Source organism: Athene noctua, chromosome 7 (assembly GCF_965140245.1).
Source record: "Athene noctua chromosome 7, bAthNoc1.hap1.1, whole genome shotgun sequence".
Classification (NCBI taxonomy): Eukaryota; Metazoa; Chordata; class Aves; order Strigiformes; family Strigidae; genus Athene; species Athene noctua.
The window spans coordinates 8,575,210-8,602,596 of record NC_134043.1 but is presented as its reverse complement, the minus strand read 5'-3'; the positions used below and the strand labels follow the sequence as shown (position 1 = coordinate 8,602,596).

Here is a 27,387-nt window from a genome sequence, read left to right as displayed (position 1 = left end):
CTCCATGACAATAATTCTCAGAGAAATACTCAGAGACTTCTCTCCACGAGGGTCAAGCATTTGACTAACTCAGGCAGATTTCTTATTCCAAAACCCTCTAGTCTCATCCCACCTTCTTTGCTGGACCTGCTTCTCTCCCCTCTTCAGTGCTGATGATTTTGTGCCCTCCATGTTAAAACTGCTTAGTTGACAGCTCATTCCTCCACCTAAAAACATTTTTCCCTGCCCCTCCATAATGTGCCACCCTAATAATCTTACCTTTTCTTATGGTCAGTGGATCAGAGGTACTGTGTGTGTGTGGCCAGGTGCTGGCAGCAGAAGGCTGTGGGGGCTCCTCTGAGAGGAGAGGCCAGGGCTGCCCCGCGCCGGACACAACCGTTTACAGGCAGCTCCGCCACGGCCTCACCGCAGGGCACAGCTGGGCCCACAGTTACAAAAGGGCAAAACGCTGCAGAGGTGGTGAGGAGTGAGAAAAAAAGTGTGAGAAATAGCACAGTGAATGGTCAGGCCTGGGGAGGAGGAGCGGGAGGAGGCGCGTCCAGTGCTGGGGCAGGTGTTTCCCTGAAGCTCATGGAGGGGCCATGGCGGACAACTCCTGGAGGACTGCAGCCTGTGGAGAGCCCATGCTGCAGCTGGGGAAACTTGTGAGGAGGAAGGTCCAGCGGAGAGGGACTGTCACAGACTGACCTCAACCCACATCCCCATCCCCCTTCACGGCTTCCTGGGGAAGTTAGGGAATCAAATTCCCCAAACTGCACTTTGTAAAGTGTTGTTTTAAATTTGCGTTTGCTTTACATTATCCAAATCTATTTTAATTGGCAATAAATAACATTAATCCTCCCCAAGCTGAGTTTATTTCATTTTTATCTTGACTCATGAGCTTTTTCATCTTATTTTCTCCCCCTGTCCTACTGAAGAGAGGGAGTGAGAGAGCAGCTGGATGGGCACCTGGCAGACAGCCAAAGTCAACCCACCACACCAGAGTATTTTATTTTTAACTTTTTATCTTGCAGATAAAAATCATACTACTCCTTTGTTCAATAATATTATCTATATGTTAAGCAAGAATGTAGCTGTTCATCAAGATTTCAAACTATAGATAATAGCAAGTGAAAACTTAAAGGGATTCAGTCTACACATGCCATGAATACTGTACAGGGTGTTGCTATTCATAAGGGAGCCAGCCCATCTGCACAGGAACTGGTCCCTCCTTCTTCTGTTTAGCTTGAGTCTTATGAAAATCGACTCTTAAGAACAGCTAGGTATAGCTGATTAGTTCAAATATCAAAAATGTCTTAAAAGGGGCACAAATATAATATTAACTTTAAGGTTACTTTATAAGTAGTGAAAAGGGCTACTGTTTAAATAGAAATAAGATTCTTCTGAATCCTTGAATTTGCTCTTTGTTTCCCCAGTGCATCATAAGAAGGGTTTTACTGTGGTACTACTGATTATGCTAACATGGGAGCACTATTTTGTCAAAAAAAGCCTACATGAGAATATTTAACACAGGCTTAATGTTGCTCAAAATCAGGCTAATAACCTTCACATTAATTTTTTAACAAGCATTTTAAAGCATTTGCTAAAGAGGGTCACAATTTCTGTGTAATTAATATTGATCTCAAACAGATACTTTGCAATGAATTTAAATAAGGGGGAAAAAAGAATAAAATCTTTTTGTTTACAATTTGAAGTAGCATTAAGTCATTGCTAACCTAAACTGAGTATTTATGTATGTTCTAATACATTTTCTGATGCTATTCATCTGATACCTCAGCATAAAAGTCCTAATTCAACAGAATCATAGTCTGGTCTGTAACACAACATCCTACTAGCGAAAGAGAATCAACTGGCCATAAAAGTAGACAACACCACCACAACAAAAATAGACAACAATGACAGAATTAAGTAAATAAATAGCAACTACCAGAAACACATTAAAATCAGTTTTTCTAGCAAGTCAATGCCCAATACTGTTGTGAATAATTACGCATATTCAAATTTCTCAAAAACCATTTTATCACTCTTGTATGTCAGTTTTGAAAGACTGCTGTAGGCAGGAGACAAGGACAAGCCTGGGGTAAGGGATGAGAGGGTGAAACAGTTTCATTTTTCAATAATTAATTATGATATATTAATCGAAATAGAAACTTGCAGCTTGGTCTCCCAGTCGGTTACTTTGTTAAAGTAACTCATTTTTTCCAATGCAATGAATATTTAATTCTCTCAACATAATGCACGATAATCAAATGGTATTTGTTCAAGTGCTGCAGGGTGTACCTGAGCCCCAGCTGCCCACGGCCCAAGCTGTTGGTTAAAGGGAACTACCAAGTGCTCTCTACATTACAGATATTTAGTGAGAGTTTGTGTTTGGGTCCTGCAAAAAAAACAAAACAGGTTAAGGTGTCCAACGTGGTTCACCCTCATCTGTCTTACACAAAAGGAGGGTGAAATCTCTTTGGTGTGGTCACCGCCAGAGGCAGAGGGATCTACCTGCTTGTCACCCTCCTGCAAAGCCTGGGGCGGCCATGTGAGGCAGAAATCCTCCCTCCAAACTCCCCTTGTGCAACCTGGTCCCAAACCCAGCACATAGGAGACTACAGTCTGCTGTCTGTCTAAAATTATTCCACTCACAGATGACAGGAAAGAAATGTGATTACAAGAACAGAGAGCAGATACCATTTTTTATTTCACCATAAATTGCACCAGGTACTGTATTTTCATTCAAATTAAAATGAGTCAAACTTCAAGAGTGTCCTTTGTTTGCTCCTCATTGATCGCTGTTAAACCAAATGTTTCTCATTCTGTAATCAATACTTCTCTGCAAAAATAAACCGAGGCACTGACAAACAACTTTGCAGCACATTGCAGCGTTCCTTGTAGTGGACTTTGACAGCTTGAAAAAACACTACCCCAAAGAGTGGGGAAAAAAAGAAGTGCATTGCTTATTGTGCTTATTACAGTTTTTACAGGCTGCTTACAGCTGAATCATTTTACTGTAACAAGACTTTATTAAATTAGCCAGCTACTGAAAACAGAGCTTTCCAACAGTGGCAGTTAATATGCCTTTGTCCCTTGTTACTGTTTCCAGCTATACTGGGAATACTGACAAATACCCTCAAACACTCCAAGCTTTCCCAGGGATGAAGTTATAGGTGTATTTAAAACACAGTGAAGCATTAAGGTATAAACAGTAATAACTTAAGCACTTGGAGGGTTCATGGAGGGAGAGGTAGCTTTATTTCCACATCTCTTTAAAATAAGAAAGTTAAGGGTGAAGTTGTGTGGCTGGTTTGTAATCAGAATGAATTACCCTTTCACTTGATACAGATTTGTACTACAGAGACTAAAGAAAACTCCTTGATTTATATTAGACCTCTACTTTTTTCCCCAATTATATGATGTAATCATTTTTCCTAAACTTATTCCCGTTAAAGCTCTCCAACAGCAAGATATAAATAGTGTAAAAAGCCGTCTCCTAATTTTAGGCTGGTATCTTCTAGCTTTTTCATTCCAGTAAGAAAAAATGATGGTTCTTTAAAACAAGAATCTGCTCCTAAAATGACAGGCTGCCCAAATAAACCATGAAAATATAATTGACACTAAACAATTTGCATGAGCATTTTCTAAAACTGCCTTGCAAACAGTTAAAGTAAATAATTTGAAGCAAATAATTTATTTTCCACTATGAAATTTTAATATGCTAATACATCTCTCTCTTTGGCCTCATATCAGACTAGCATGTGTATCATGACTACCAGATGTAAACTTCAAGCTTTGCGTGGCTCTAAGATGAATAGCAAGATAGGAAAGGTTTATTATTATTAGTGATATTTTAGTGACAGTAGTTTACACACTTTATATTCTTGGGTGATAACATTGCTCCAGACAATTCAAGTAAATTAGAAACTCTTTCTTGGTGTAGTTACTCCTTCCAAATAAAATAAGATGCTAGCTTTCATTGTGCACTAGCTCAAAATTGCCACCATGTGGCAGGACAGCAACCTAATTTAGAATTATTTATACTGCACTGATATGGTTTTAATTGCATCTGTACGACAGAATAACTGCTGTGCTGAAGCTCCTTTATCATTGCAAGCCTACGATTAATCTGAATTAGGCAGGCTATTACACAAGCAGTACTGTATATATAGTTGGAGTTGTGACAACATTTATTTTACAGGAAAAAAATTTAAATAATTCATAAAACCTTTCAGCACAGAGCTAGATGGCTAGCAGTGCTGTCTGCCCATCGCTTTCAAGAGCTATCGTGTATGGCCGGCCCTCTGAAAGGGAGTTCTTACTGCCCAACAGCTCTTCAGTTCTGTGAAACACACAATGACAGCCCCCACAAAATTGGAGTCACCTTTACAAAAAAATTAAATACCAAAAAATCCTACTCACAGTCTTCCATAAATTAATAAACTGAAGGCAACTATGCGGACCTCTTTTACCGCCTTTCCTGGAGACTCACTTATAGACACAGTGGTTATACACAACCCGTGACAGCAATATATGCACAGGCATGCTCTATGCAGGTGAAACACCTGCATCCCCAGTACCCATCACTCCTTCAACTTCTTAAAGGTCATCTCTATATGATATTTTCAACGTTGAATGAAGGCAAACAATACAGATTTTTATAATCCTAATAAAACAATTGCTATTCATTCAAATTCACAATTGATAGCCCTATTTCAAAGACTTGTATTGATCTTCAGTTTTAGCATAATTTTTTCCATTTTACACATTATTTCCTTATGGGAGAGAGGCATAGAGACAATACTCTTTAGTGAACCTGAAAGTCCCACATGGTCAGATCACAGGATTTTTTTAAATTATTCATCTTAAAATGATAACACTTTAAAAAAAATGAATTTGCAAATGTAATTGAGCTTCTAATAGCTTCTACAGACAGTAATTAAAGAAATCTCATTTCTCTAAATTAAACATAATGAAATGTTTTCCAAGATCAAATAGAAACTTGTAAACAATATTAAGACAGACATAATTCATATGAATACCTAGTATTCAGAAGTGTGAGGAAAAAAACTCTGTCAATACCAAAATGAAAAACAGTGGAATTAATAAGTAATATAATGTAAATTTTTTTTTCCCCTGATACATCTTAGATTATAAGGGCTAATTATAATTCCAAGCCTTCACTACATGGAGTTTTTTTGTAAGGTGACCTGCATTATATTAAGATGTCTAACCAAGCATAAAGGTGTGTGTTTGGTTTTTATACTGAGTATATACCATATTTTCTTATTAGAAACAAAGTTTTATAACCAATGTAACTTGTTTACAATAAGCCTTTATTAATTTAGTTGCAAACAAGCAAAAATCCCAAGTCTGTGCCAGTTCATGTTTCCCACTTGCTTGATTCAAGAAAATTTATAATAATGGTGTTTGAACCATAAAACAGCACAAAAGAGTGTGTGTAAGCAACCTGCAAGATCCAACCCACCTGGTTCAGCAAAGTGTCAACTGTTTGATTCACCTACAATTTTCTATCAGATCTGCAATTCTTGAACCCTTCCTATGGGTTGAACCCTTCCCAATGTATGAAACACAGAAGGTTAGGTTGTCTGGCAAAACAAAGGCTCCCAGTCACAGAAATATAACTGAGGCTTGGCAATTTGATACAACACTGTATCTTTGAATAAAAAGAAGTGACACCAAAGCCTTAAGTAGTAACACAGCTACAGCCTGCATTTATACATCACAGATTTGAGGAGCTACATCTGTAGAGCTGAATGCTCTGCTGATGACCAACTGCAAATCTGTCGCTCTCTAGTAGATTTATTTAAATAAACAAGGCCATGGGACTGAACTCCCCACTCACAGAACAAAGATTAGAAATAAATGAACTCAGGTGATTCAGAAAAGGATCCAATGTCAAGAAAGTGCCTTACTCCATGGAATATTGCCTATACACGTTAATCAGAAACTACACCTTGGATCAGAAGTCTTGCAGTGAGGGCCAGAAAATTTACCTGAAGTTCTCTCAAGTGCATTACATATTCTTTGGACTTTTTGTGACCTACAGCAAGGCTTTCAAAACAACTGTACGCTGTATAGGTGCATGAGATGAGCTGTAGGCCATATGATTTAGGGTGATTTCCACATTTGCACTTGCTGAGATTACATCTATTTTTTGATATGGCATAGTTTTGTTTTAGAATTAAGTAATAGATATTTGCTGTCAGTTTGGATGAAATTCCATAGACTTGAAGAGGAAAGAGGGAAGAGATTCCTTGAGCTCCAGTATACTAGTATAGTCCTACAGATGATACTCTTTCAAAACTTAAAGATTTTCAAAGGGGTGTTTAAAAGGCAGGCAGTTTCCAGATCTTTTCTGCATTGCTTGGAGTGTCTGTAAAAGATAATCCCATGAACTAAGGCAGCCAGTGGTTAGTTCAGACTCAGAAAATTTATTCAAGTTCCTTTTAATCAGTAACAATATTTTGATAAGCCCCTATGTAAACATTACTGCAAAACTATTTTTGGCATACTTGCAAATGGCTATAAAGTCTAGGCAGAGTGGGGAGAAAGAAGCCATGAATTTGTAGTCATGCTGTACTTTGATTTCTGAAACACCGATGCCTATCTATTTAAGGGGACTCACTACAGTGGAATAGTGCCCCACCAGAAATAAAGCACAGTCTGTAGAAAGGGTAGAAGATAAGGAACAGGGAAAAAGACAATGAAAAGTGACATGTCACTCAAGTTACACTGTTTATACCTGGTCTTGATTTTAACCTATGGAGTTCATATGAAGAAATACAGCATCTGCAGTATTTATTCCTACGCATTCTAAAGTGTGCAATGAAGGGACACAGTCCCAGATCACAAGTAACAAGAAAGACCCAGCCACCAGGTTTCCTCCAGATCCATCTGGAATGGTAGAAGAGGTCACTGTCCCACTCTGATCACTCCTGACCATTAGCTGGAGGTCACCAGCCCTTCAAGTCATCAGGGAATTGCCTGAGGCTCAGGATGGGGTACAAGGCAGGCGTTTTAACTGAACCCACCACCAGATGTGCTTTGAAGTAACCTGGCAGGCTGTGCAATGAAGCAGAAGATGGGAGCACCAGGATAATCCCCACCCACTCCACTGGGGTGACAGTAGCCCCCAGCAGGCAGACAGTAACATCCTAAAGGACTTCTGCTTATCTGCAATGCCTGTGTGCCCGAATGCAAAGCAAATGGGTTTTCTCCTCTCTAACTGACCAACATGTTCTTTAGATGATATAAATGGTTTCCTTTCCAAGGGACAGAATGCTTACAGAACAAATGGGCATGTGGCTGAATCAAGCGTTTCCCACTTGGATCTGTATTAGTGAGATAGGAGTTAGGCAGCAGGATACACATAGGATAAGCATTAGAAAAAACCCACACTTCTAAGAGTTTTATTTGGCTTTAACAGATCGGCCAGTGGAACTCAGTTTTGTTGCTCCAGGGAGCTCTGGGATTTACTCACAAGGTAGGAGTACCATGTGTTTCTTGCCCTGATGCTGGGGAGAGTTAAGGCTTCTTCACTTTCTGGGCTTTTCATGAATGTATGCATATTTCCTGCTAATAAATAAGATATCGAGAAGTTAACTGAAACAGATGTAAAGCAAAATGAAAATTGGGAGGATGAGAGAAGTAAAACTTAACCATGCCAGTTATGAGAAGTGGCTCAGAAGAGTTTGCAGTGCCACCAGATCCCCACGGATCTAGGATACGCAAATATATTAAGTTTTCATACACACGCTTGTATTTGCCTTTCTCAGCTGACACCGTCAACACCTCCGGCATCACTACTTTGCTGCTAGCTACCTTTCCATACAGCATTTCTTTTTCCCGGGCTCTTTACAGCATTGCTCATGAACATGTCAGATCTCATTACAATTTTGCTATGTACACTTGCAGAATCCATTTATGGTTGGTAAGTAACTGCAAAAAAAGATACCTTATTTACTCAGCTGTTCCTTGCATGTATTCCAGAGTCCTATCGCTTTAGATTTCTGACAAACGTACCTCTTTTTCACAGTTACTACTTTAGCACCGCAGGCACTGCTATAGGCAATAGGGAAATGTGGTGGTTCTGTTGGCTGGCGCATCTTCAACGGTATTTTTAACAAGAGCTGCCACTGCAAAATCTTTATTAGCGCTGACAACGCACACATGCAGAACTGACTTGACTTTCAGGGGCCAAACTGAGTTTGTAAGTCTGGTACCTGGGAGAACTTGAAAAAAAAAACAAGTTTGCATGCTGTTTTTAATTCATTCACTGGTTAAACTGGAGTAATTAAAAGACTGTCTCCACCTGATACCATTTTGCAGCATCACTTTTCAGTAACATGAAAATATCTTTCCATGTTTCCAGAGTCCAAATTCAGCTCAACTCTAAGTGCCAGACAGACTCTACTCCTTGAGACCTTTTTTCTTACTAGAATATGTAGGCTAGATACCCTTCTACAGCAGAAGATCAAAAACAGATCTAAAAACTCTGTAGACTAAGTTCTCCGGTCTTCATTTTCATGTTAATCATTTTACATGTGATGTGATTGTACCTAACCATAGTTTATTCTAATCTATTAATTGCACATGGTCATGTACATGTCTCATTTAAGATACAACTAAAAAGGAAATATCTGCTAATTTTTTTTTTCAACTTAAAACCAAGTGTTGACAATTACGATTATCGTTTTGATTTTCTTGAAGAGAAAAAAGAAAAGATATTTCTTTTTCTACAGAAAATGGCAACTACTAAAACCAAAGAGTGCAGCTCAAGGACAGCCTGGGCTGCAGTGAGTATGAAATGGTGGAGTTCAAGATCCCTAGGGTAGCATAGAAGACACACAGCAAGCTCACTACCCCAGAGATCGGGAGGGCAAACTTCGGCCTCTTCAGGGATCTGCTTGGTGGAGCACCATGAGTACCTACCCCTGAAGGGAAGAGGGGGGCAAGAAATCTGGTTAACATTCAAGGATCAGCTCCTCCAAGCTCATGAGTGATGCATCCTGACAAAGAGGATGTCAGGTAAGAATGCCAGGAGGTCTGCAGGGATGAACAAGGAGCTCCTGGACAATGTCAAACACAAAAAAGGAAACCTACAGAGTGTGGAAGCAAGGACAGGTAGCCTGGGAGGAATACAGAGAAACTGTCCAAGCAGCCAGGGCTCAGGTTAGGAAGGCCAAAGCCCTGAGAGAATTCAATATGGCTAGGGATGTCTAGGGCAACAAGAAAAGATTCTATAGGTACACTGGTCATAATAGGAAGACTAGGGAAAATGTGGGCCTTCTCTGGAAGGAAACGGAAGACCTGGTTACCTGGGATATGAAGAGGGCTGAAGTACTCAATGACTTTTTCCTCAGTGTTCACCAACAAGTGCTCCAGCCACACTGACCAAGTCACAGAAGGCAAAGGCCGGGACTGGGAGAATGAAGAACCACCCGCTGTAGGAGAGGATCAGGTTTGAGACCATCTAAGGAACATGAAGGTGCACAAGTCCATGGGACTTGAGGAGTTGCATCTGTGGGTCATGGGGGAAGTGACAATTGAAGTGTCTAAGCCACTATCCATCATATTTGAGAAGTCATGGCAGTCCGGTGACACTCCCGCTGGCTAGAAAAGAGGAAAGATAACCCCCATTTTTAAAAAGGGAAAAAAGGAAGACCCAGGGAACTACAGGCCAGTCTGACTCACCTCTGTGACCAGAAAGGTTATGGAGTGGATCCTTCTGGAAACTATGCTAGGGCACATAGAAAATAAGGAGAAGATTGGTGACAACGGGTTTACAGCATTGGTGGATAAGGCAAGAGCAACGGACACCATCTACCTGAACTTGTACAAAGCATGTTACACATGACATCCTTGTCTCTAAATTGAAGAGACATGGATTTGATGGATGGATCCCTTGGGGAAAAAGGAATTGGCTCGGTGACTGCATACAAGTTGTGGTCAACAACTCAATGTCCAAGTGGAGAGCAGTGACAAATGACATTCCTCAGGCGTCGGTGTTGGGACCGGCGCTGTTTAACGTCTTTGTTGGTGACACGGACAGTGGGATCAAGACACCCTCAGCAAGTTTGCTGATGACACCGAGCTGTGTGGTGCTGTCGACACGCTGGAGGGAAGGGATGAGCCATCCAGAGGGACCTGGACAGACTGGAGAGGTGGGACCGTGCAAACCTCATGGAGTTCAACAAGGCCAAGGGCAAGGTCCTGCCCATGGGTCGGGGCAATCCCCAGCACAAATACAGGCTGGGCCATGAGGGGATTGAGAGCAGCCCTGAGGAGAAGGACTTGGGGGTATCAGTGAATGGAAAACTGAACCAGCAATGTGCACTCACAGCCCAGAAAGCCAACTGTGTCCTGGGCTGCATCAAGAGCAGTGTGGGCAGCAGTTCAACTGAGGGGATTCTCCCCCTCTACTCTGCTCTCGTGAGACCCCCCTGCAGTGCTGTGTCCAGCTCTGGGGGCACCAATAGAAGAAGGACATGGACCTGCTCTAGCAGGTCCAGAGGAGGCCATGAAGATGCTGAGGGGGCTGGAGCACCCCCTGTGAGGACAGGCTGAGAGAGTTGGGCGTGTTCAGCCTGGAAAAGAGAAGGCTATGGGGAGAACTTACAGAAGCCTCCCAGTACCTAAGGAGAGCCTACGGGGAAGATAGCGAGGGACTTTTTACAAGGGCATGTAGTGACACGATGAAGGGTAATGGCTTTAAACTGAAAGAAGCCAGATTTAGATTAGATCTAAGGAAGAAATTCTTCCCTGTAAGGGTGGTGAGACCCTGGCACAGGTTGCCCAGAGCAGCTGTGGCTGCCCCCTCCCTGGCAGTGTCCAAGGCCAGGTTGGACGGGGCTTTGGGCAACCTGGGCTAGTGGAAGGTGTCCCTGTCCATGGCAGGGGGGTGGGACTAGATGATCTTTAAGGTCCCTTCCAACCCAAACCATTCTATGATTCTATGATTCTGTAAGTACCAGTGGTCCTGCTCCTGCCCAAGCATCTATATGTAGGTCAGTAGCTACTTGAAAAGAACAAAACTAAGAGAAGTTTCTCCTTCCTGTCTGTGTTAGATTAAACACATTTCCAGAAGCTGATATTCTTGTTTCCTGGTGGTTCACAAGGATATTTCTGCTAACCTGTTTATATTCCTTCCAAAGATCTTCCTTTTCAAATGCATTAGATCGCACACTCTTCACAGCCCAACTTCCACTCGCCGCCTCCTACATTTTACAGTTTGTGAACAGGTTTCCCTTATCAACCAACAGAAGATACAACCACTGGAAACTTGCCTTTAGACTATCACAGCTGACAACTCTCAAAGTCTAGTTTTAGTGTGAAATTACTCTTCAGCTTTTTGTTTAATGCATATATTTTCCTACAATATCTCTGACATCAAAAGTTTTCCCTTCTGGCATGGTTTATTATCAATGACATAGGGAAATCATACATAATGGAATATTTCCATCAACAACCTGGGAATTCTGACCTGCTCCTCTAGCAACGTCCATGGAAAAAGTTTTTTAAATGGAAAACTGTGCCAGCCACTGTTGCAGGGCACTTTTTAATAGATACTACCAGGAACAGGATGTTCCCAAGAGATAATAATTTTTTTCTGACACTCAGAAATCATTTCTAAATAAGCATTGTCACCATGGATGCTGATCACAAATGTGCAGCGTAAAGATGTAATTACAAAATGACAGTCGTGTGGATGGCACACACAGAGCCAAATCCTCTCTCAGTATTCATCCCAAGTCTCTGGGCTGTGATTATTCATGGCACATCAGCACCCCAGGCACCAAGCAACAATCAGCGCTATTTAGACGCCCAGTAAGACCTTGCCTCTTCCCTGAAGAGTTCACTATCTACAGTCAAGCAGAGGAACAGTGGAAGAGTCAGAATAAAGCCTATTTCACAAATGAGCAATTTAGATCAGAAATTAAATATTTTCCAAGATAATAAAAGATTTAGGTGGCAAAAGTAGTAACAGACCTTGTAGAACACCAAAGTTAAAGAACACAACCATTTATGAATATAGTGAAGAGTGGTTTTAAGTACCTGGTTATTTAAAGTCACACCAGGGTACTGTGCAGAAAGCACAACTTCTCTGTACACTTTGGAGAACGAAGGAAAGCCACTTCACAGCCAGGTAAGGTCTTGTACCAGGCCTTGTATTTTCATTAGTTTTCAGAATAACTACAGAGTGCATCATGCCAAGCGATATGGAAATAACACAATCCAAACATCACAGTCATTCCCACAGTCTAGACAGTCTCCTCTTCCAGGACATGCAAGCAAGTCTGATCACCAGTTCCAGACTTGGAAAACTATGTAATGAGATCTTCATTATGAAAGATCCCATAGAGTATCAAAAGAGTATCAAAAGATACCTTATCACAATGCAACAGACACAGAGCCAAAACAAACAGAAAGTATGTAAAAGCAAATTCCTGACAAAGCAAAAACTGAATTAAAGCTGATGAGATTGGAGTAGGAAGGGAAAAAAAGGAAGAATCACAGTTGCTAGCTCAAACTATATGGATTTATACAAAGCTGTGTAAATTCAGTACAGAAAAACATTATATCCTTACTATGTTTTAGAATTCCTTTTAAATCTTGAACAGAAGTTGCAGAGAGAGGTGATTATGCTCTGCCAAGAGAAAAAAACAACAAAGCTAATGGAGCTTAATGGCACAAAGAACACACATACCATACACAAAGAATACACATACAAGAATGGCACAATGAGCTACATCTATTTTTCATGTCTACCTGCAAAATGTTCAGAAATGGGGCGACAGTTTTTCCTGGTTTCTGTCTCTCTTTTATTCACCTCCAACAGCCTACCTTCTGTGTGTATACATACATACATATATATATAAAACATCATCTCTGACCAGAGGGAACTGGACAAGACAACAGTACCTTACCATGCTATCTTGGTGACGTGGAACTATTATGGAACAGGGCTCCATTGTGCTAGATGCTGAACAAAGACTTGCTGCAGTAAAGAGTTTTTACTCTAACACGAGGCAATCTAAAGCACTGCTTGAGCTGACTCGTTCCAAGGGTCAGGATCGACTTCACGGTACAAGCTCTGAGAGCACTGCATTCGTTTAAATAAATGGGCTTTTAATGGAAGCAGCACAACTGAGCAATACTCTTGGTACATAAATTTTGTCCTTCCTTATACAGAAACTTTCTCTCCCTCCCAATAACCTTTTCTATCCTATTTGGGGAAAAAAGGTCATTCTTTTGGACTCAGACAAAAAAAAACCCTTTAGTTTGTGCAGGGACTAGTGCCACATATCACTAAAATTAGAAATCACTAGAGTGATACTTAAGTTCACCTTTAGATGACAACAATGAAAAAATTAGATGGTATTCCCTGTCCTTATCCTGCCTGGCTTGATTAGATTGAGGAGAATTTGGGGAATCGGTATTTCTGTACCATCTTATTCTCTCTACCTTGCTTTTGCTATACTTTACAAGAGAAAGCAGTAACGAGCCCAAATCACCATGAGAGTGACTGTAATGCACCCCACAGAACCCCTGGAAGAGATGATACAAATATGGAAACAAGAGGAAAAGGCTGGAATTGTTGCAGTGGATATTGTGACCAGAATTTGAATCAACTGACTCAAACCGGTAAGACGAGAGTTTTTATTTGCTCTTACAAGTGGGCCTAGAAGAGTCAAGAACAAAACCTGAAAATATTAGAAAAGAGGGGTATTTTTAAAAAACACGTATGAACAAAGTCTTAAGAAGATACATGAATGGATTTTTCTCTGTGCCCAGAACTAACACTGCAAACAGACTTTTAGATGGAAGCTACCGTTGCTGGCAAGTATTACATACTCTACACTACCAGTTTAACTACTGGACACAAAACCAACTGAAAAACTAGTGATTTTTATTACTTGTAATATGCCAATTTCCCCAGCTACTTCAAGAAAAAAGTTGCGATGCAGCTTCACTACTATTAATCTGTATAAATTTACCTTCCTAGTTTGCACAAAATTCAGATTGTTGGCCCTGTGCATACATTCACTTTTCCTCTTCAGAGCCTCAGATGTTGTGACTAATTCTGTCCTAGCCAAGATCCCTTTCTCACATTAGCTAAAACCCAACTGTAAGTGTTCTGCCTCTTCAGCCTGCAGATCAGTGGCTCTATTCAGGTCATCCTTGCAAAAATATTAATCCAGTGAGCATGTGGCTTCCTCCAGTCAACTCCTGCCATTGCCTGGAGGAGCTCAGGATTGCAGAGCTTAACCTTTGATATGAAAATGGCTGCAATTCACTGTTATTAGTGCATGGCCGCATCACTCCTATTAGGCGGTGAGGTATTGCCTTGAGCGGGATACATCTGTTTCTAGTCATAAAGTGGGATTTGCTTCATGCTGAAGCCAACTGCCACTGCGATATTACACACGCCCATGGACGCTACGAGACTGCAAGCGCCCTTTCTGTATTTCAACATCCCCTGCCTTTGTTATCTAATGTATAAATGGCAATTTCTACTTGAGGGCAATTTAGCTGTTACGACATACTTTCTACAGATTGCCCTATTTACTTTCAGACCTTATATAAATGCATTTTTACGTGTTTTTTTTTCTGTGTTCAGTTATTCTTATATAATTCTATCTGACTCTTTTATGTCGACTAAATACTTGCAGAAACTCGTTGAAGAGACAGAGCACTTCGGTGAGTTCCAGCTGAGGGGCAAAACTTATTTCTGCTCCTTTGGATAAAGTAATGGTCTTTACAGTGCCAGTGACTACAACACCCTTAGCAATCAGAGCAAGATAACACCAAAATTGAGGACAGGGTATTGCTGCCTTTGCAATGGCAAGTGCCAAGAGCCCCTTCAAAGTCCTGTGTATTTTAAAATACTACAGCTAATACCTTCCAGCTCCACAAAACCTAAATCCTAGCACTTCCAGCATGCCGCATGTGAATTTTTCACCAAGCTGGGGAGGTGGGTGTCGTTTCCAATGGCTGCAGCTCCCTCTCCTGGTGGAAAGCCAGAGCCAGGGAGGCCACCAACCAGGGGAGCATCCAGCATCTTCCCAGACACGCTCACACAATTTCCGCTACACTTTAAACAACACTGAATGGAATGAAAGTAAATTGATCTTAAGTTATTGTAGAATTTGGAGAACAAACCTGACCCTGAAAACTAACCAGGAAAGAGTAACACAGGCTTTTAAAGGCAGATGATTCTGAGCAGAGGCAATTGGGCTCTCAAGTAGTTCTGTTTTGGGAAGAGAGAAAAACCCGGTTGATTTTTTTCACTGAAAAATGACTGTTGAAGGTTCTCAGCCATTTTAAGTCAAAAAGAATCCTTCACAAAAGCGTTAAAAGACAAAATCTGAAAATATCTACATATTTGAAAATTTGAAGCAAACAACAAAAATTACTCAGGACACAAGAAGAACTAAAAAAATATTTTAAAAGTACTGAAGATAAAACTGCAAAGTTGTGAATGAGGACATTTGGCCTAATGAAGTATGAACAATTAATGAGTATTAAACTAGGCTTGTAAAGAATTTCAATAATCATTACTGATGCTAACTACTACTCATGTCACTGAGTTTCTGTGAGGGCTGTATGATGAAATTTCCAAGAATAAGGAGCTAGACAGCATGGCTAGCTGTGTATAAAGACACAGTTTCACAGAGAAGCCAGCACAAGGGTCAGATTGCTTCTTTCCGGTTTAGGGTATTTAATATTCAAAGAGACATTTTAAAACAGCGACTTTGCCCCTCTCTCTCTGCTACTTTCTAATTAAAGCACAGATCGATGTTTTCATAGACGTAAGGACCCTGGAGTTGGGAAAGACAATTTAGCCTTTTGTATCTCATCTTTAACACTTCATTTATTACTAAATATCATCTATTTTTGAATGACCCGGGTGCTTCTGCAACAACAGCCTTCCCAGCTGCTAGAGGCGATTGCAGAGATTCATCACACCAGTGACAGAAAGCGCCTCCACGCTAGTGGCAATACATTGTGCTGCCATCTGTAAGACCCCAGCTCAAGAGCAACCTCAGGATTCCCCCTCCTCCATAAAAATCAGATACGTAGTGCAGATGTTAGAAGCTGGGCCTCCGAACATGCTGACCATGCTCCTTGTCAGAGTGCTCCCTGCTGGCTGATTAATGGGCCAGCATTAATATCAGTCGTGGTGCTGACCACAGAGCCAGGATGGTGGCCTGAGACTGAGTGCTGAGAGCCAGGAAAGGAAAACGCAGCTCCCTGGAGAAGTGTGGAAAAAGCACAATTTCTTACAATCATGGGCTGCCACTAAAACTGTACATTTTCATCTTTCTACAAAAAAAGATGGAGATTTGGCTTTCTATTTTCAACTTCATTTCACTCGGCTGAACAAAGCATCGTCAAGCTGGGGTGTGATCTCCTCTTTCTTCTTGCCAAAAACTAGCACCCACATTAAAAGTCTAAATTTGAGTGAAAGAGCAAACAACTAAAATTACATACAAAACATGCTGGAGTTTGGAAAAGCAGAGAATTTGGTCAGACTTTTTACTGATTTTAATACTATTTCAATCAAGACCTTTTCTGCACTTCAACACATCCATCTCCATGTGAACACTCCAGTTCGGCAGCATGTGATGAGAAGAGGCAGAGATCTTTTCAAAGCTGATTACTTCAGAAGTTTGGTTTCAATCTGGGAAAAAGACTGGTTTGCACTTTCCTGTGGTTTTGTAAGAGGCTGTTACATATATCTAAACACATTACATTTAAGAAAGTTGTAACAAGCAGAAGTGACTCAGTTCCTAGCAATAATGGGATATCTTACTGACGCTGCGATTTTTTTTCTGCCTTTCCTTTTTACTTCTTCCACTCTTTATTTAAAAACTTGCAGTCTCTACTGTTTTATAGCAAAAACTGTTTGTAAAGCAAGAATTGTGCTGATCGCATCAAAACTCATTAATATAACTTGTTTTTCCATTATTAGCACCATCTGAGCCTGTTGAAAGCCTTAACCAGGGCTTTAATTTTTCCACAGAGAGCTTTAAATTAATTAGTGGTTTACATGCTAACAAAGAATCTGATACATTCATAAATCAATCTAATGCAGAAGGATTACCAGAGGGTGGAAACCTATTCAGTGGGGACCTCACATTCACTTAACATGGTGGGTTTTTAACAAAAGGGTGCAGGTGTGGAATAGACGGGTACCGGGAAGAGCCCATGATAATCACTTTGCATCACTTAAAGACACAGCAGGACACATGGTAAACCAGAGCCTAGGGCCCACCCTATGTGAAACCCATGTAGCTATAAAAGGCAGTATCATCCCACTTTAACCTTCACAGCTAAATTGCCTGAGTGGTACAATTCTTTTTGTGTAGGTTACAGGCCACTGAACTAATGGAAAATAGAGTAAAATTAAAGTACTGGGATGGAGAAGTACAAACTGACCCAACTGTGTAATGTATATATATGTAAATAAAAAAACTGAATAAATAAAAATCCAATGTTTTTCTGCATAATTATTAAATGAAACAGAGTTACTAAAACATGATGTAATTGCATATACTTTTAGTTCATTCTAGGTTTTTAATCTAAGTTTCTGCAAACACAACACTAACCCTACTATATAACTGTGGCAGTATTTTTCTCCTATTTTTTCTAACCTGCCACTGTTCACTGTTAACATTTCACAAAAAAGAACATTTTACCTGGTCTTGTTCTGTGTCCTAGAGGTCCACAGTCATATACTTAGAAGTTTAAAAGAAAAAAGATGACTCTGATGACTAAAGCAGTTTTTACTCTGTTTTGAAATAAACTTGTGATCTATTTTGAAAGCTGCTCATTTTAATAATGAAATCTCTGTCACCACAGACACCTGCACAGTCTCCATCAAATGCAGTAAGAACTGTATGTACACATATGAAGTGATCATCATCTTTTCCTTCACAAAAAGGTAAAATATCCTTGATGAGTCAGAAGAAACATGACTAAGAAAATTGTGAACATGCACATTAAGAAATTAAAGGCCATAAGCGACAGGAAGAGCCAAACAGCAATCTAGCTTAGTGCTGCTGAAAGTTTCAGTAGATGGACTGGCAGTAAGTAATTGTGAATTTTGATAATGAATAATCAATATTTACCAGTGGTGATTCATAAAATAAGAAGCCTCAGCAGTTGTCAGGTATTCATAGTCTGAATTTATTCAGTTCTAATTTAGTAATTTATGAATACATACTCACTCAATCCTATATATGAGGTATCAAATTTTCTATACAAATGTACGGGAAAAAAAAAATTACAGGTTATATGTGTATTTTTGGTGATAAACATTTATCTTGAAATGAAGTATCCTCATTTAATCTTCTGTGCTACCTTCCACTAATTAGCTACTTCCAATAATAAATCAGTCATGAAAAATGTAACTCTGGGACATATGAAAAAACTCATTTCTTACAGAGCGCACTGTGGGGCAGACACACTGGTATCACACACAGTACATTCCTGCTTGATCTTCAACCTCAGCTGAAGTCTCCTCGGAAAAATGTCTCCTCACAAACATGCATTTCATCATCACTCACCATGTTATTTATTCAGATGTACTAACCCATTTTTTGAGCAAAGATACCACAGTGTAAGTGGTTTCTACAGCGCATGCTTCATATTTATTTGTTGTTACTGATTTTATCTATGTGTCCACCTCACTGCAGTGGTTCCTGTGAGACACTGGGTTAACATGAGCACCAGGAGCCTTTCCCACCCATCTCTTCCAAGGACCACATGCAAAAAGGCAACAGCTGGTTCCAGGTTACAACAAATGCTAACTGACGACCCCCCACGCAGGGAACCAAATCCTGAATAGCATATTCTCCCTTTAATTTGTGCTGGGAAGGCACTAGGGAAGTGTATCCACAGCTTTCTTACACTGTGACCAAATAGGTGCCAAATGGGAAGCAGGAAGGACAGGGCAAACCCATGGCACCATGTGTCCTTCCAGCACGCTGGTGGCACGGCAGCACGCATGGGGACAGGGCACACACTCCCTGCCCACTGACTCACCTCACCCTAAAAATGAGTGGGGGCTGACATAACACAGCCACCTCTTACCCTCATGACCTATCTGTGACTGCAAACCCCCCCGCAATTTTATTTTTTTTTAAAGAAGGAAGAAACACTAGCAGGTATTAAACAAGGTGCCATCCTGCAAAAGGCTTGTGTGATGCCTTGCACAGTTCCCAGGATGCAGGGCAGCAGCACAGCTCCTTGAGCTCTCTGCCTTGCTTCACATCTGCTATAAGAAATGGTCTCCCCAAGACTGAGCGAGGCATTGAAAGTGGCATTAACGGTGGCATGTGCTGTCACCTGTGCTCTTCCCAAATGAAGGGGTTAGTTCACTCACAACCTTCATGCCAATCTAACTAGCACAACAAACAAAAAAGAAAATGGGAGTAAATAAAGGCAATTAGCTAATTAGCGATTAAATAAAGCTGTGGCCTGTCACCGGCAGGGGGGCTGCAGGGAGTGCCAACCCTTTTATCCAGAGTCACAGCCGGTGACAGCAGAGCAAAAGCCCTCGGGTGCCCTGCAGCTGGCTGGTACCACTGCCCGGCATCCTCGCCGCCTGCCCCAGAGGAGGCTGTGCCATCTCTGGAGGGACGTCCATCACACCAAAAAGAGCAGCACATGGGATTCGATACCCTGCGGGCACATTACTGGCTGCCAGCACTTTTCTGGAGGAACCCTCACCATTTGCCAAAGGCTTGCTTGCTCAGAATCCCTCAGCAATATTTCACTGTCAATCTTTCTAAAGTATTTACCCCCAAACTGGTATGTGCTGCAGGCTCCTTGCTGCATGCCCTGAGAATGCAGTCTACAAAAGTTACTTCATCCCTAGTCTCCCCTGTGTTCAAATACTCCATCTCCTGGACCCTTACTGCTCCCAGCCAAGCAAGTTCATTAATGTTAATTAATGACTGCTGTGTTTGATATTAAAGTCACTGGTTCTAAGCTCTGAGACACAAAGAAGTTTCCATACATCAACAGCTTCAACGTAATTGTCTCTACAGGCACAATCGTCCTTGGCTGTAGTTGCAGGATAATTGTGGAAATTACCCCTTGGGGAAGAGGGGAAAAACTACCTAGTATTTACCTTGGGGGAAGATTGCTTCCCCAGAGAGCTACCTATCAGCTCCTAATGGGTTACAACACTCGGCCTCTCAACAAATTATACAAAATTACACTCTGGTTAGCAGGGCTATGTGATTAATCCCACAAGCCCATAGTAAAAGGCGAAAGAAGTGTCTGACCCTCACGGATGAGACCATAATGTGGGTGCATACACCAAAAGCCTTACCAGCTCTAGAAGGTTAATCAATATTGCTCATTTTATAAAGTCCTGGATTATCCCATTAAGTATACTTTACGCTCAATATATTGTATTATTTCTATGCTCCAAGGGAAAGCTAGATTCAAAAAATTAAAGGAAACATTTCAAACAGAGTAAACAGCTCTTCCCAGATTCTGAAATTTGTTTACACCAAACACTAAAATGCAATTGCAAATCCAGTGCCCGATCTTTGCTATACTTCCTCAGGCAAAATTCCTCCTGGAGGCAGCAGCAGTTTTATCTCAGTCACACACTCTTGGATTGAGGCTTAACCTGATAAAAGTTTGCTTCTCAATTCCTCCAGGACTTCTGCCCCAGTACACAAAAAACATTACCCAGTGGCCAGTCTCCCTGACTGCTTAAACCCTGTCTCAAAGTCTGCTGGTTGCCAACCCGGCTACGCTGCAGACCCAAGGGCAGGTGTGTCAGGGGCAGTGTCGGGATGGGAGAGGGCAGCAGCTCGCATGGCCAAGCTGGGCACACAGCCAGCGCCCGGCAATACCTGCCTGAGCAACCCCGAGTCATCTCCTTCACACCTCTACAAGGCATTCAGAGCCCAGAAGCCCCTGTCCCAGCACAGCCCCCACATGTGGCCGTGGTGAGAGCTATAGATTCATGGCAGGTTTCTCCTCCCTGTCACTTAGTTCCCTCCAAATCTCATTTCATTGTATTAATTGCTAATCATGATTCATAAAATGCACTTACTGGAGGGAGGGGGATTTTTAAGGACCCTGCATCACACAGTTAATGCAGCGCGTGCTCCCCAGAGACCCTCTACAGCTTCTCCCCAATAAGTTAAACTTTGGACCAAATTCTTTCACAGTCAACTATGCAACTCACTCAAATCAGTGGCAGTTTCCTGAGTATGTTCAAGGGGACTGGTTTGGGTTTCAAGGTTTTTGAACGTGCTTTATCCCATGGAAGCCTAAGACATTTTATCTGAAGACAGGGACAAACAAACTCCTTAACAGATGGGAAGAGTTCCTTAGATACTAAGTAATTAAGCACACTCAGCACATGTTGGCTCCTAAAGAAAATTGTTTTGAAGAGATAAGGCACTCTATAAATTGAGATATGCGGTTAACCAAAAATCTGCCATTTCAACTTCTGCTCACAAGCCTAATCTCCTAAATTGCTACATGAAAAATGAAGATATAAGAAGCATTACATGATTTATAAAATTATCAGATTGAGGGTTTTTTTAAGCTGCCATGCTTGTATTCTTCCATTTTTCTGCAGCTGGCTAAGATTTAATAGGCAAGTAAATCTACTGCATTTTGATCTGAAATTGCCTTTCTGTGCCTGCCGTGCTTCCAATTCCAGTAAGTACCATCACACGGGAAAAGGAAACAGCTTTCCTTTCCCACAGCTTTTCCAAGGAAGCCTTGAGTTGCCTCAGATTTATGAATATATCGTTGGCAACCCATCATTATGTCCAAGACAGCCTTAATGCTCCAGTGACCACCTTTGGCAAGACAAAACGCACCTAAGGCCTGAAGTGATAAGACAAGAATTGCAAAGCAGCGAGTTGCCGCAGCTTACCATTGCTCCTTCACTCTTACTTTGTGCAACTTCTCGCTGCAGCCGAGCCACAGACAGCTTCTCCCTATGGAAAGAAAAGCGTGTGAATAGCAGTTCATTTTTCACTGGAGGAGAGAACACACTGCTTCCCCGTTGGGGTGGCATTCCTGCACATCGCTTGGGTGACCCTTCCAGCAGATCCCACTCTCCTCACCACGCTTCTCTGCAATATTTAGTGACTGCGTTGTTGTTTCATTTTGTGGCGTTTTGACAGAACTGTCAATAAATCAAATGAACCTAAACATCATTTGCTTCGTTCAAACAACAAAGTAGCTCATCACGCTGGTGATATGGAAACAGACTGTGCGAATCAGATTGTGTTATTTATTTTCCTATGGTCTTGCACATCAGCTTTATCCTGTACTATATTAACACAAGCTAGAAGGCTGTTAGATCATCAATAAATGTATAAATAAAAAATAAAATTTAAAAAATTATATTCCTAAATATATTGTTCTGAATTTTGCAACTACTGAATTATTATTTTTTGTAATTAGCCTTCTTTTATATAAGACCCTTACCCAAATGTTTGGCTCAAGTAACAATTAATTTGCTTAATTAAGGATTTAGCAATTACAACACACTTTCACCTGAGAAGTTCTAAGAAAGGAATGAAAGTAGGGGCTTAGTATACCTAGAAAAGGAAAGAGATTTTCAGAGTGTATGGACTGGGAAAATGTATCATGTACCAAGTATGTGAACTGCAAAACCTAGGCAGTGGAAGGTGGTGCAGGAACTGACCACTGTAGGAGGGGTATGGGAGGGAGAGGAATTTGCTCTGGAAGCTCAGCAAAGCAGAAAATACTTTACAGAACAAGTGGGACTTAAGCAACCTACTATGATTTTAAAAGGATTATGGAAAAACAAAGACACTTTCTCAAGTAGGCTATTTTTAAAGAAGAGTATCTATTTTTGAAAGAAAAAACACTCTCGGAAACATCAGAGGAATTTATCAGCACATGAAGACTTCATCAGTACACGATGAAACATAAAATTTCCAAATAAGTAAAATATTTACAAAAGATGATCAGCTTTGGAAACTTCCAGCAGAAGGATTTTTAAATCAGAGTATATTCATTATCGAGTTTGAAATTTTCCATTTACTTGTGTTTTGCCCAGACATTCTGCTTGGTGTAATCAGAAGGAAAGACCTGAACCATCCCAGTGCAGCATCCTGGCCCTTACCTGGCAAATTTAAAATCTCTGCCCCAGGGACTGCTCAGTATAATGTAACTGCAGGAGTGGCAATGGCTCGGGCCTGCTGGGGCATGGCAGTGGGCATGCAGCTACGCTGTTTGAGGGCTGGCAGGGCCTCATGCTGCCTGTGAAAGGCTCCAGCCACAAGTCCACCAACCATGCCACCTGGTTTTCTTGAGACATTCTGAGTTCAGGAAAGAAAACCTTCCTCCTGTGCATTGCAGTGAAGTATACAAAGTCTTGAAAATGCAGAGACACAGCTCGCAGCACTCTTACCGCAGAGAAGAGCAGGGGAGGGAAACTCCCATCCCCTCCAAAACTTGCAAAGGTGTCCAGCCAGGGGTGGGCGAGGACCTGGTGGCCAACAATCTCCACATGCTCAGTAGCCTCTCTGACTGGGTCACTCTCATCCAGTGTGAAAAACTAAATGGAACTATAAGGCCTATGATATTTTACTCCTGATCTTGCAATAAAGTACCCTTACACCATTTCTCAGGAACCGTTTCTGCTGAGGAAGGAAGATCTGCCTGTACCAGGGTAATTACTGCAGGCATGACAGCACTCGGGTCACTCAGCCATAGCTCAACACATGCTTGGGTCTCTAAACCAGTCCCCCCTCTCCGTTTCAGCAGAAGATGTGGTATTTAAGTTAAGTCTCCCTGTCACCTGCCCCCACATGCTTGCTGCACCCCCATAACACTCCCCGCACAGCCAGCTGGTATCACTCTGCAAGCATGGTTATCAGATTAATACTAGGCATTACTAATACCGTGATTTGGAAAAGTATATGATATTGAAACCACTAAATATTGGCAAAACCTAAAGACAATTCAGCCACAGCTCAGTGGAAGGTGCATTTGTGTTACTCCAGCATGATAACAAAATCCTCTTCAGCACATCTGAAAAAATACTGACAATTGAGAAGTGGCATTAGTACATCACTGATAGCCTTAACACAAGTATCCTTAAAACAGTTTCTAAAAGACATGTACTGCCCTCCCTCTTCCTTGCTCATACTATCATAGGCGAATTACAAAATTGGTTAATCCTATTTTAAGATTTAGTTCATCTGCTGGAAATAGCCCACTGCATTTTTGCACGCGCTCCAGTGCCCTAATATGTTTTAGTGGAAAAAGCAAGAATACTCTTTAAGGGGGTTTTGACTTTTTAATTGCAAAACAAGTGCCTAAAGATATTTTATGAGAAAAGATGCAGGGGGAAAGGAATAAACAAACATAAAACCCCACAAACCACTCCTCCATATACTTCCTGCCAGTGGTCTGCAGAGATTTATTTAGTTATTCCTCCCACATGAGGAACACTCCTACTTTTCTCTCTCTCTGTTACCTCCAACATGGAATCAGTTCCACATTTCTGGTATTCTGGAATTTTAACAAAGTAAATTCCATTCGAGCTCCATCCACAACGAGGGCTTGGCTCCTCCTGACAAGGCCTGGTCATCCCTCTCTGGGTAAGCAAGGTTCAGGAAGGGCTTCCTTAATGATTTTCCCAGCGAAGAAGAGCATAGGATTGCATTCTTGTATTGTGTTTATAATATTTCTGTCACTTTACAATATCAGAAAACAAAAAAGAAACCCAATTATCATATATGAGAAAAAACTGCAACAGGGGATATAGAAGAGCCATCTGTTCCAACGGTGTCTAAATAGAAGTCAACTCTGAGGCAAGCAAACTGTGTTCCACTTCAAACAAGCCCCAGAGCATCCTCTCCCTCCCAACTGCATTCCCTGGGTGAAGGAGCCATGCACTCACAGCCAGACCTCCACAGACGGTTACCTTCATCTAGGCAGGACGCATGGCAGAGGCTCAGCGTGCCTCTGGACCACAGTCATCCCCGAGATCATTCCAGGGAGCTTCATCTGTGATGCACTTGGCCCATCGCCCACAGTAAGCGATTTCCCACCACCTCTGTACAGACGTATGCCGGTGTAATGGGTGAGAAATGTCATCAAAATCCTGTTATGGGCCAACAGCATTTAACACCAATTTGCAGTGTTGGAAGTTTTCATGTAAGATACATGAAAAGAGAGAACAAGGACCTTCATGTCTAAGCACAACTAAATAAACCTGTTGGTTACTACCCAGCATCTCAGGCAGTTTTGATTAAGACAGCACCTTCAGCGACTATTTTCAGCACACATTTTTTAACACAGTGTTACAACTGGATAAGCATTTTACTATGACTGAGCTGCAAAAATAATAAGCTTTTAGCTGCTTTAGCTTTTCAGATGTTTCAAATACAAAGAACATTTGACATGCAGCTTCAAAGTTAATCTTGTTTTTTTAATCTTTGCTTTTAAATAGGAAAAATCAGTAGCATTACTTTGTTGCTATATGGTTTTCTTTATTTTTAATCAAGCATGTTTCATCCCTATAGCATGATTAATTAACAAAGTTAATTAGCAACTACAGCCAACCTGCAAGAAAACAAATCTTCTCTGAGGATTAAAAAAATTAAAACATGTTCATTGAGAAGTTCTCATGTTCGCTTTTGAAAAACCACCAAATGATAAAAGGTTTACAAAAACACGCTTTGAAAGCACAGTTTATGCTCTTAAGTTCGAATATTTGCATTGTAAGTGGCAAAATTCCCAGCCAAGGACTTTGTAAAGAGATAATTAAAGGAGCCAAACAAGGATTCAATTATATCCTTTCCAGATGGAACCAAGCACACAAGTAGTCACTGTGTGGATGGAAGAAAGATACATTTCAAGTCTCAATATCACTAGTAGATATTGCAGTAGCTTGTTCTAAAAAACAACAGTTTGAGGAAAGCCCGGTTAGTCCAAGAAAAACATAAATGTGCTAAATAATCCTGCAAATTCTGAACTCAAACTAAAATTTCTCCTTCACTCTCCCTTCTCATCAGTTCGACTCACTCAACTATCAGTCAAAAAAACCCTGTATCATATGACAGCGCCATGAAGTTGATGCAATCACAAGCCCCCACGTATCACAATTTTGAACAAATGCCGATGCTGTTCCTGATACGGTAACAGATATTCTTAGACCAAACACCACAATAAAAGCTACACTGGATGAATGAAAGAATCCCTTTCTCTTAGTTCTCCTTCTTTATATTGCTACTTTACATTAATACAACAAAACAAAAACTCTAGCAGGGAACTTCAGCTTCCCAAATTTTCAAAGTCTTCATTTTTATTCTGAAACCTTAGATTCAGACATTCTTAGACACTGGGCTTTGCTTTTCTACCTAACACAGAAAGGAATTAGTTAAAATAGCTTCTGGATAAAGTTATGAAATAGAGATTCCCTCAAAATGTGCTGAACTATACCCATTTGCCAAGATCTCAGCCATACAGAATCAGGATATATTTTCAGTGGTAAATAATAATTTTACAGTTTTAATGAAGAAAAATATTTTGACAGTTTTAATAAAGAACACTATCAAAACTCCAAAAGAATGGAAAATGTCTTACTAACATTGTCTGAAACTTGTTAATGCTTCAGTGAACCTTAATCCCCATGATCCACCCTGAAGACAAGGGCTCTATCAAACCCTGACATTGTCCTTCCCTGTCTTGATCACGCACAGCAGCCCCATGACCAGCCAGCATGCATTGACAGGTCGTCCATCTTCAACATTGACATGCGAAGATTTCAGAATTTCCTAGTTCCTTTCTCCTAATTATTACTTTCCCGCACAAGGAATGAATGTGGACAAAATTTAATAGATATGACAGCTCCCGAGTTACTCATCTGTTTCTCTACTCACCATTTTTTTCATGAACAAGAAAGTGTTTTCTTCACGTTTCATCCCTTCTTAGAAACCTTCACTCCAAAGTGATTTCATTTAGAAGTGGTCAGTTCTCCATAAAACGAATCCCAGCTTTTCCTTTCGTTTTATAACTAACACTATTTGTAAAGCCAGAAAATCACCACTTGACCCACTGAAAAAGTCAAGCTTTGAGAATACACTTTTAATATTTATTTTTGATGACTGTGTCCAGTCAGAGTGGCCAAGCTATATGCCAGTGAGTCCTTTTGGGCCTTCTGCAGGCTATTCTGGAGTAGAGAAATTCAAACCAAGTTTCCCACTCTATGCTATTGCTCTGAGATTCAGAAGGTGAATAAATACTTTGTTCACGCCCCGAAAAAGCAAACAAAAAAATGACAGAGACTCAGAATCTGAATTTGCAAGATGTCCCTAGCCACTGTGCTTTGGAACCACTCCTTATTCATCA

At 40.9% G+C, this 27,387-nt stretch overlaps 1 protein-coding gene across 3 annotated transcripts in view; it reads right to left on the bottom strand.

The window, feature by feature from the left end:
- Positions 1-27,387, bottom strand: part of NCKAP5 (NCK associated protein 5) — a 254,198-nt gene that overhangs the window by 204,730 nt on the left and 22,081 nt on the right. For 2 of the 3 annotated variants that reach the window (XM_074910864.1, XM_074910866.1), the window contains exons 2-3: positions 21,926-21,989; positions 12,594-12,652 (exon numbers count right to left, since the gene is read on the bottom strand). Coding sequence is in view for 1 of the 3 variants with exons in the window: in XM_074910863.1 (XP_074766964.1) it covers positions 21,926-21,928 (3 nt within the window). In the remaining 2 variants the exon portion in view is untranslated. The remainder of the gene's footprint in view (positions 1-12,593; positions 12,653-21,925; positions 21,990-27,387) is intronic. The other variant, XM_074910863.1, reaches the window with a different exon arrangement.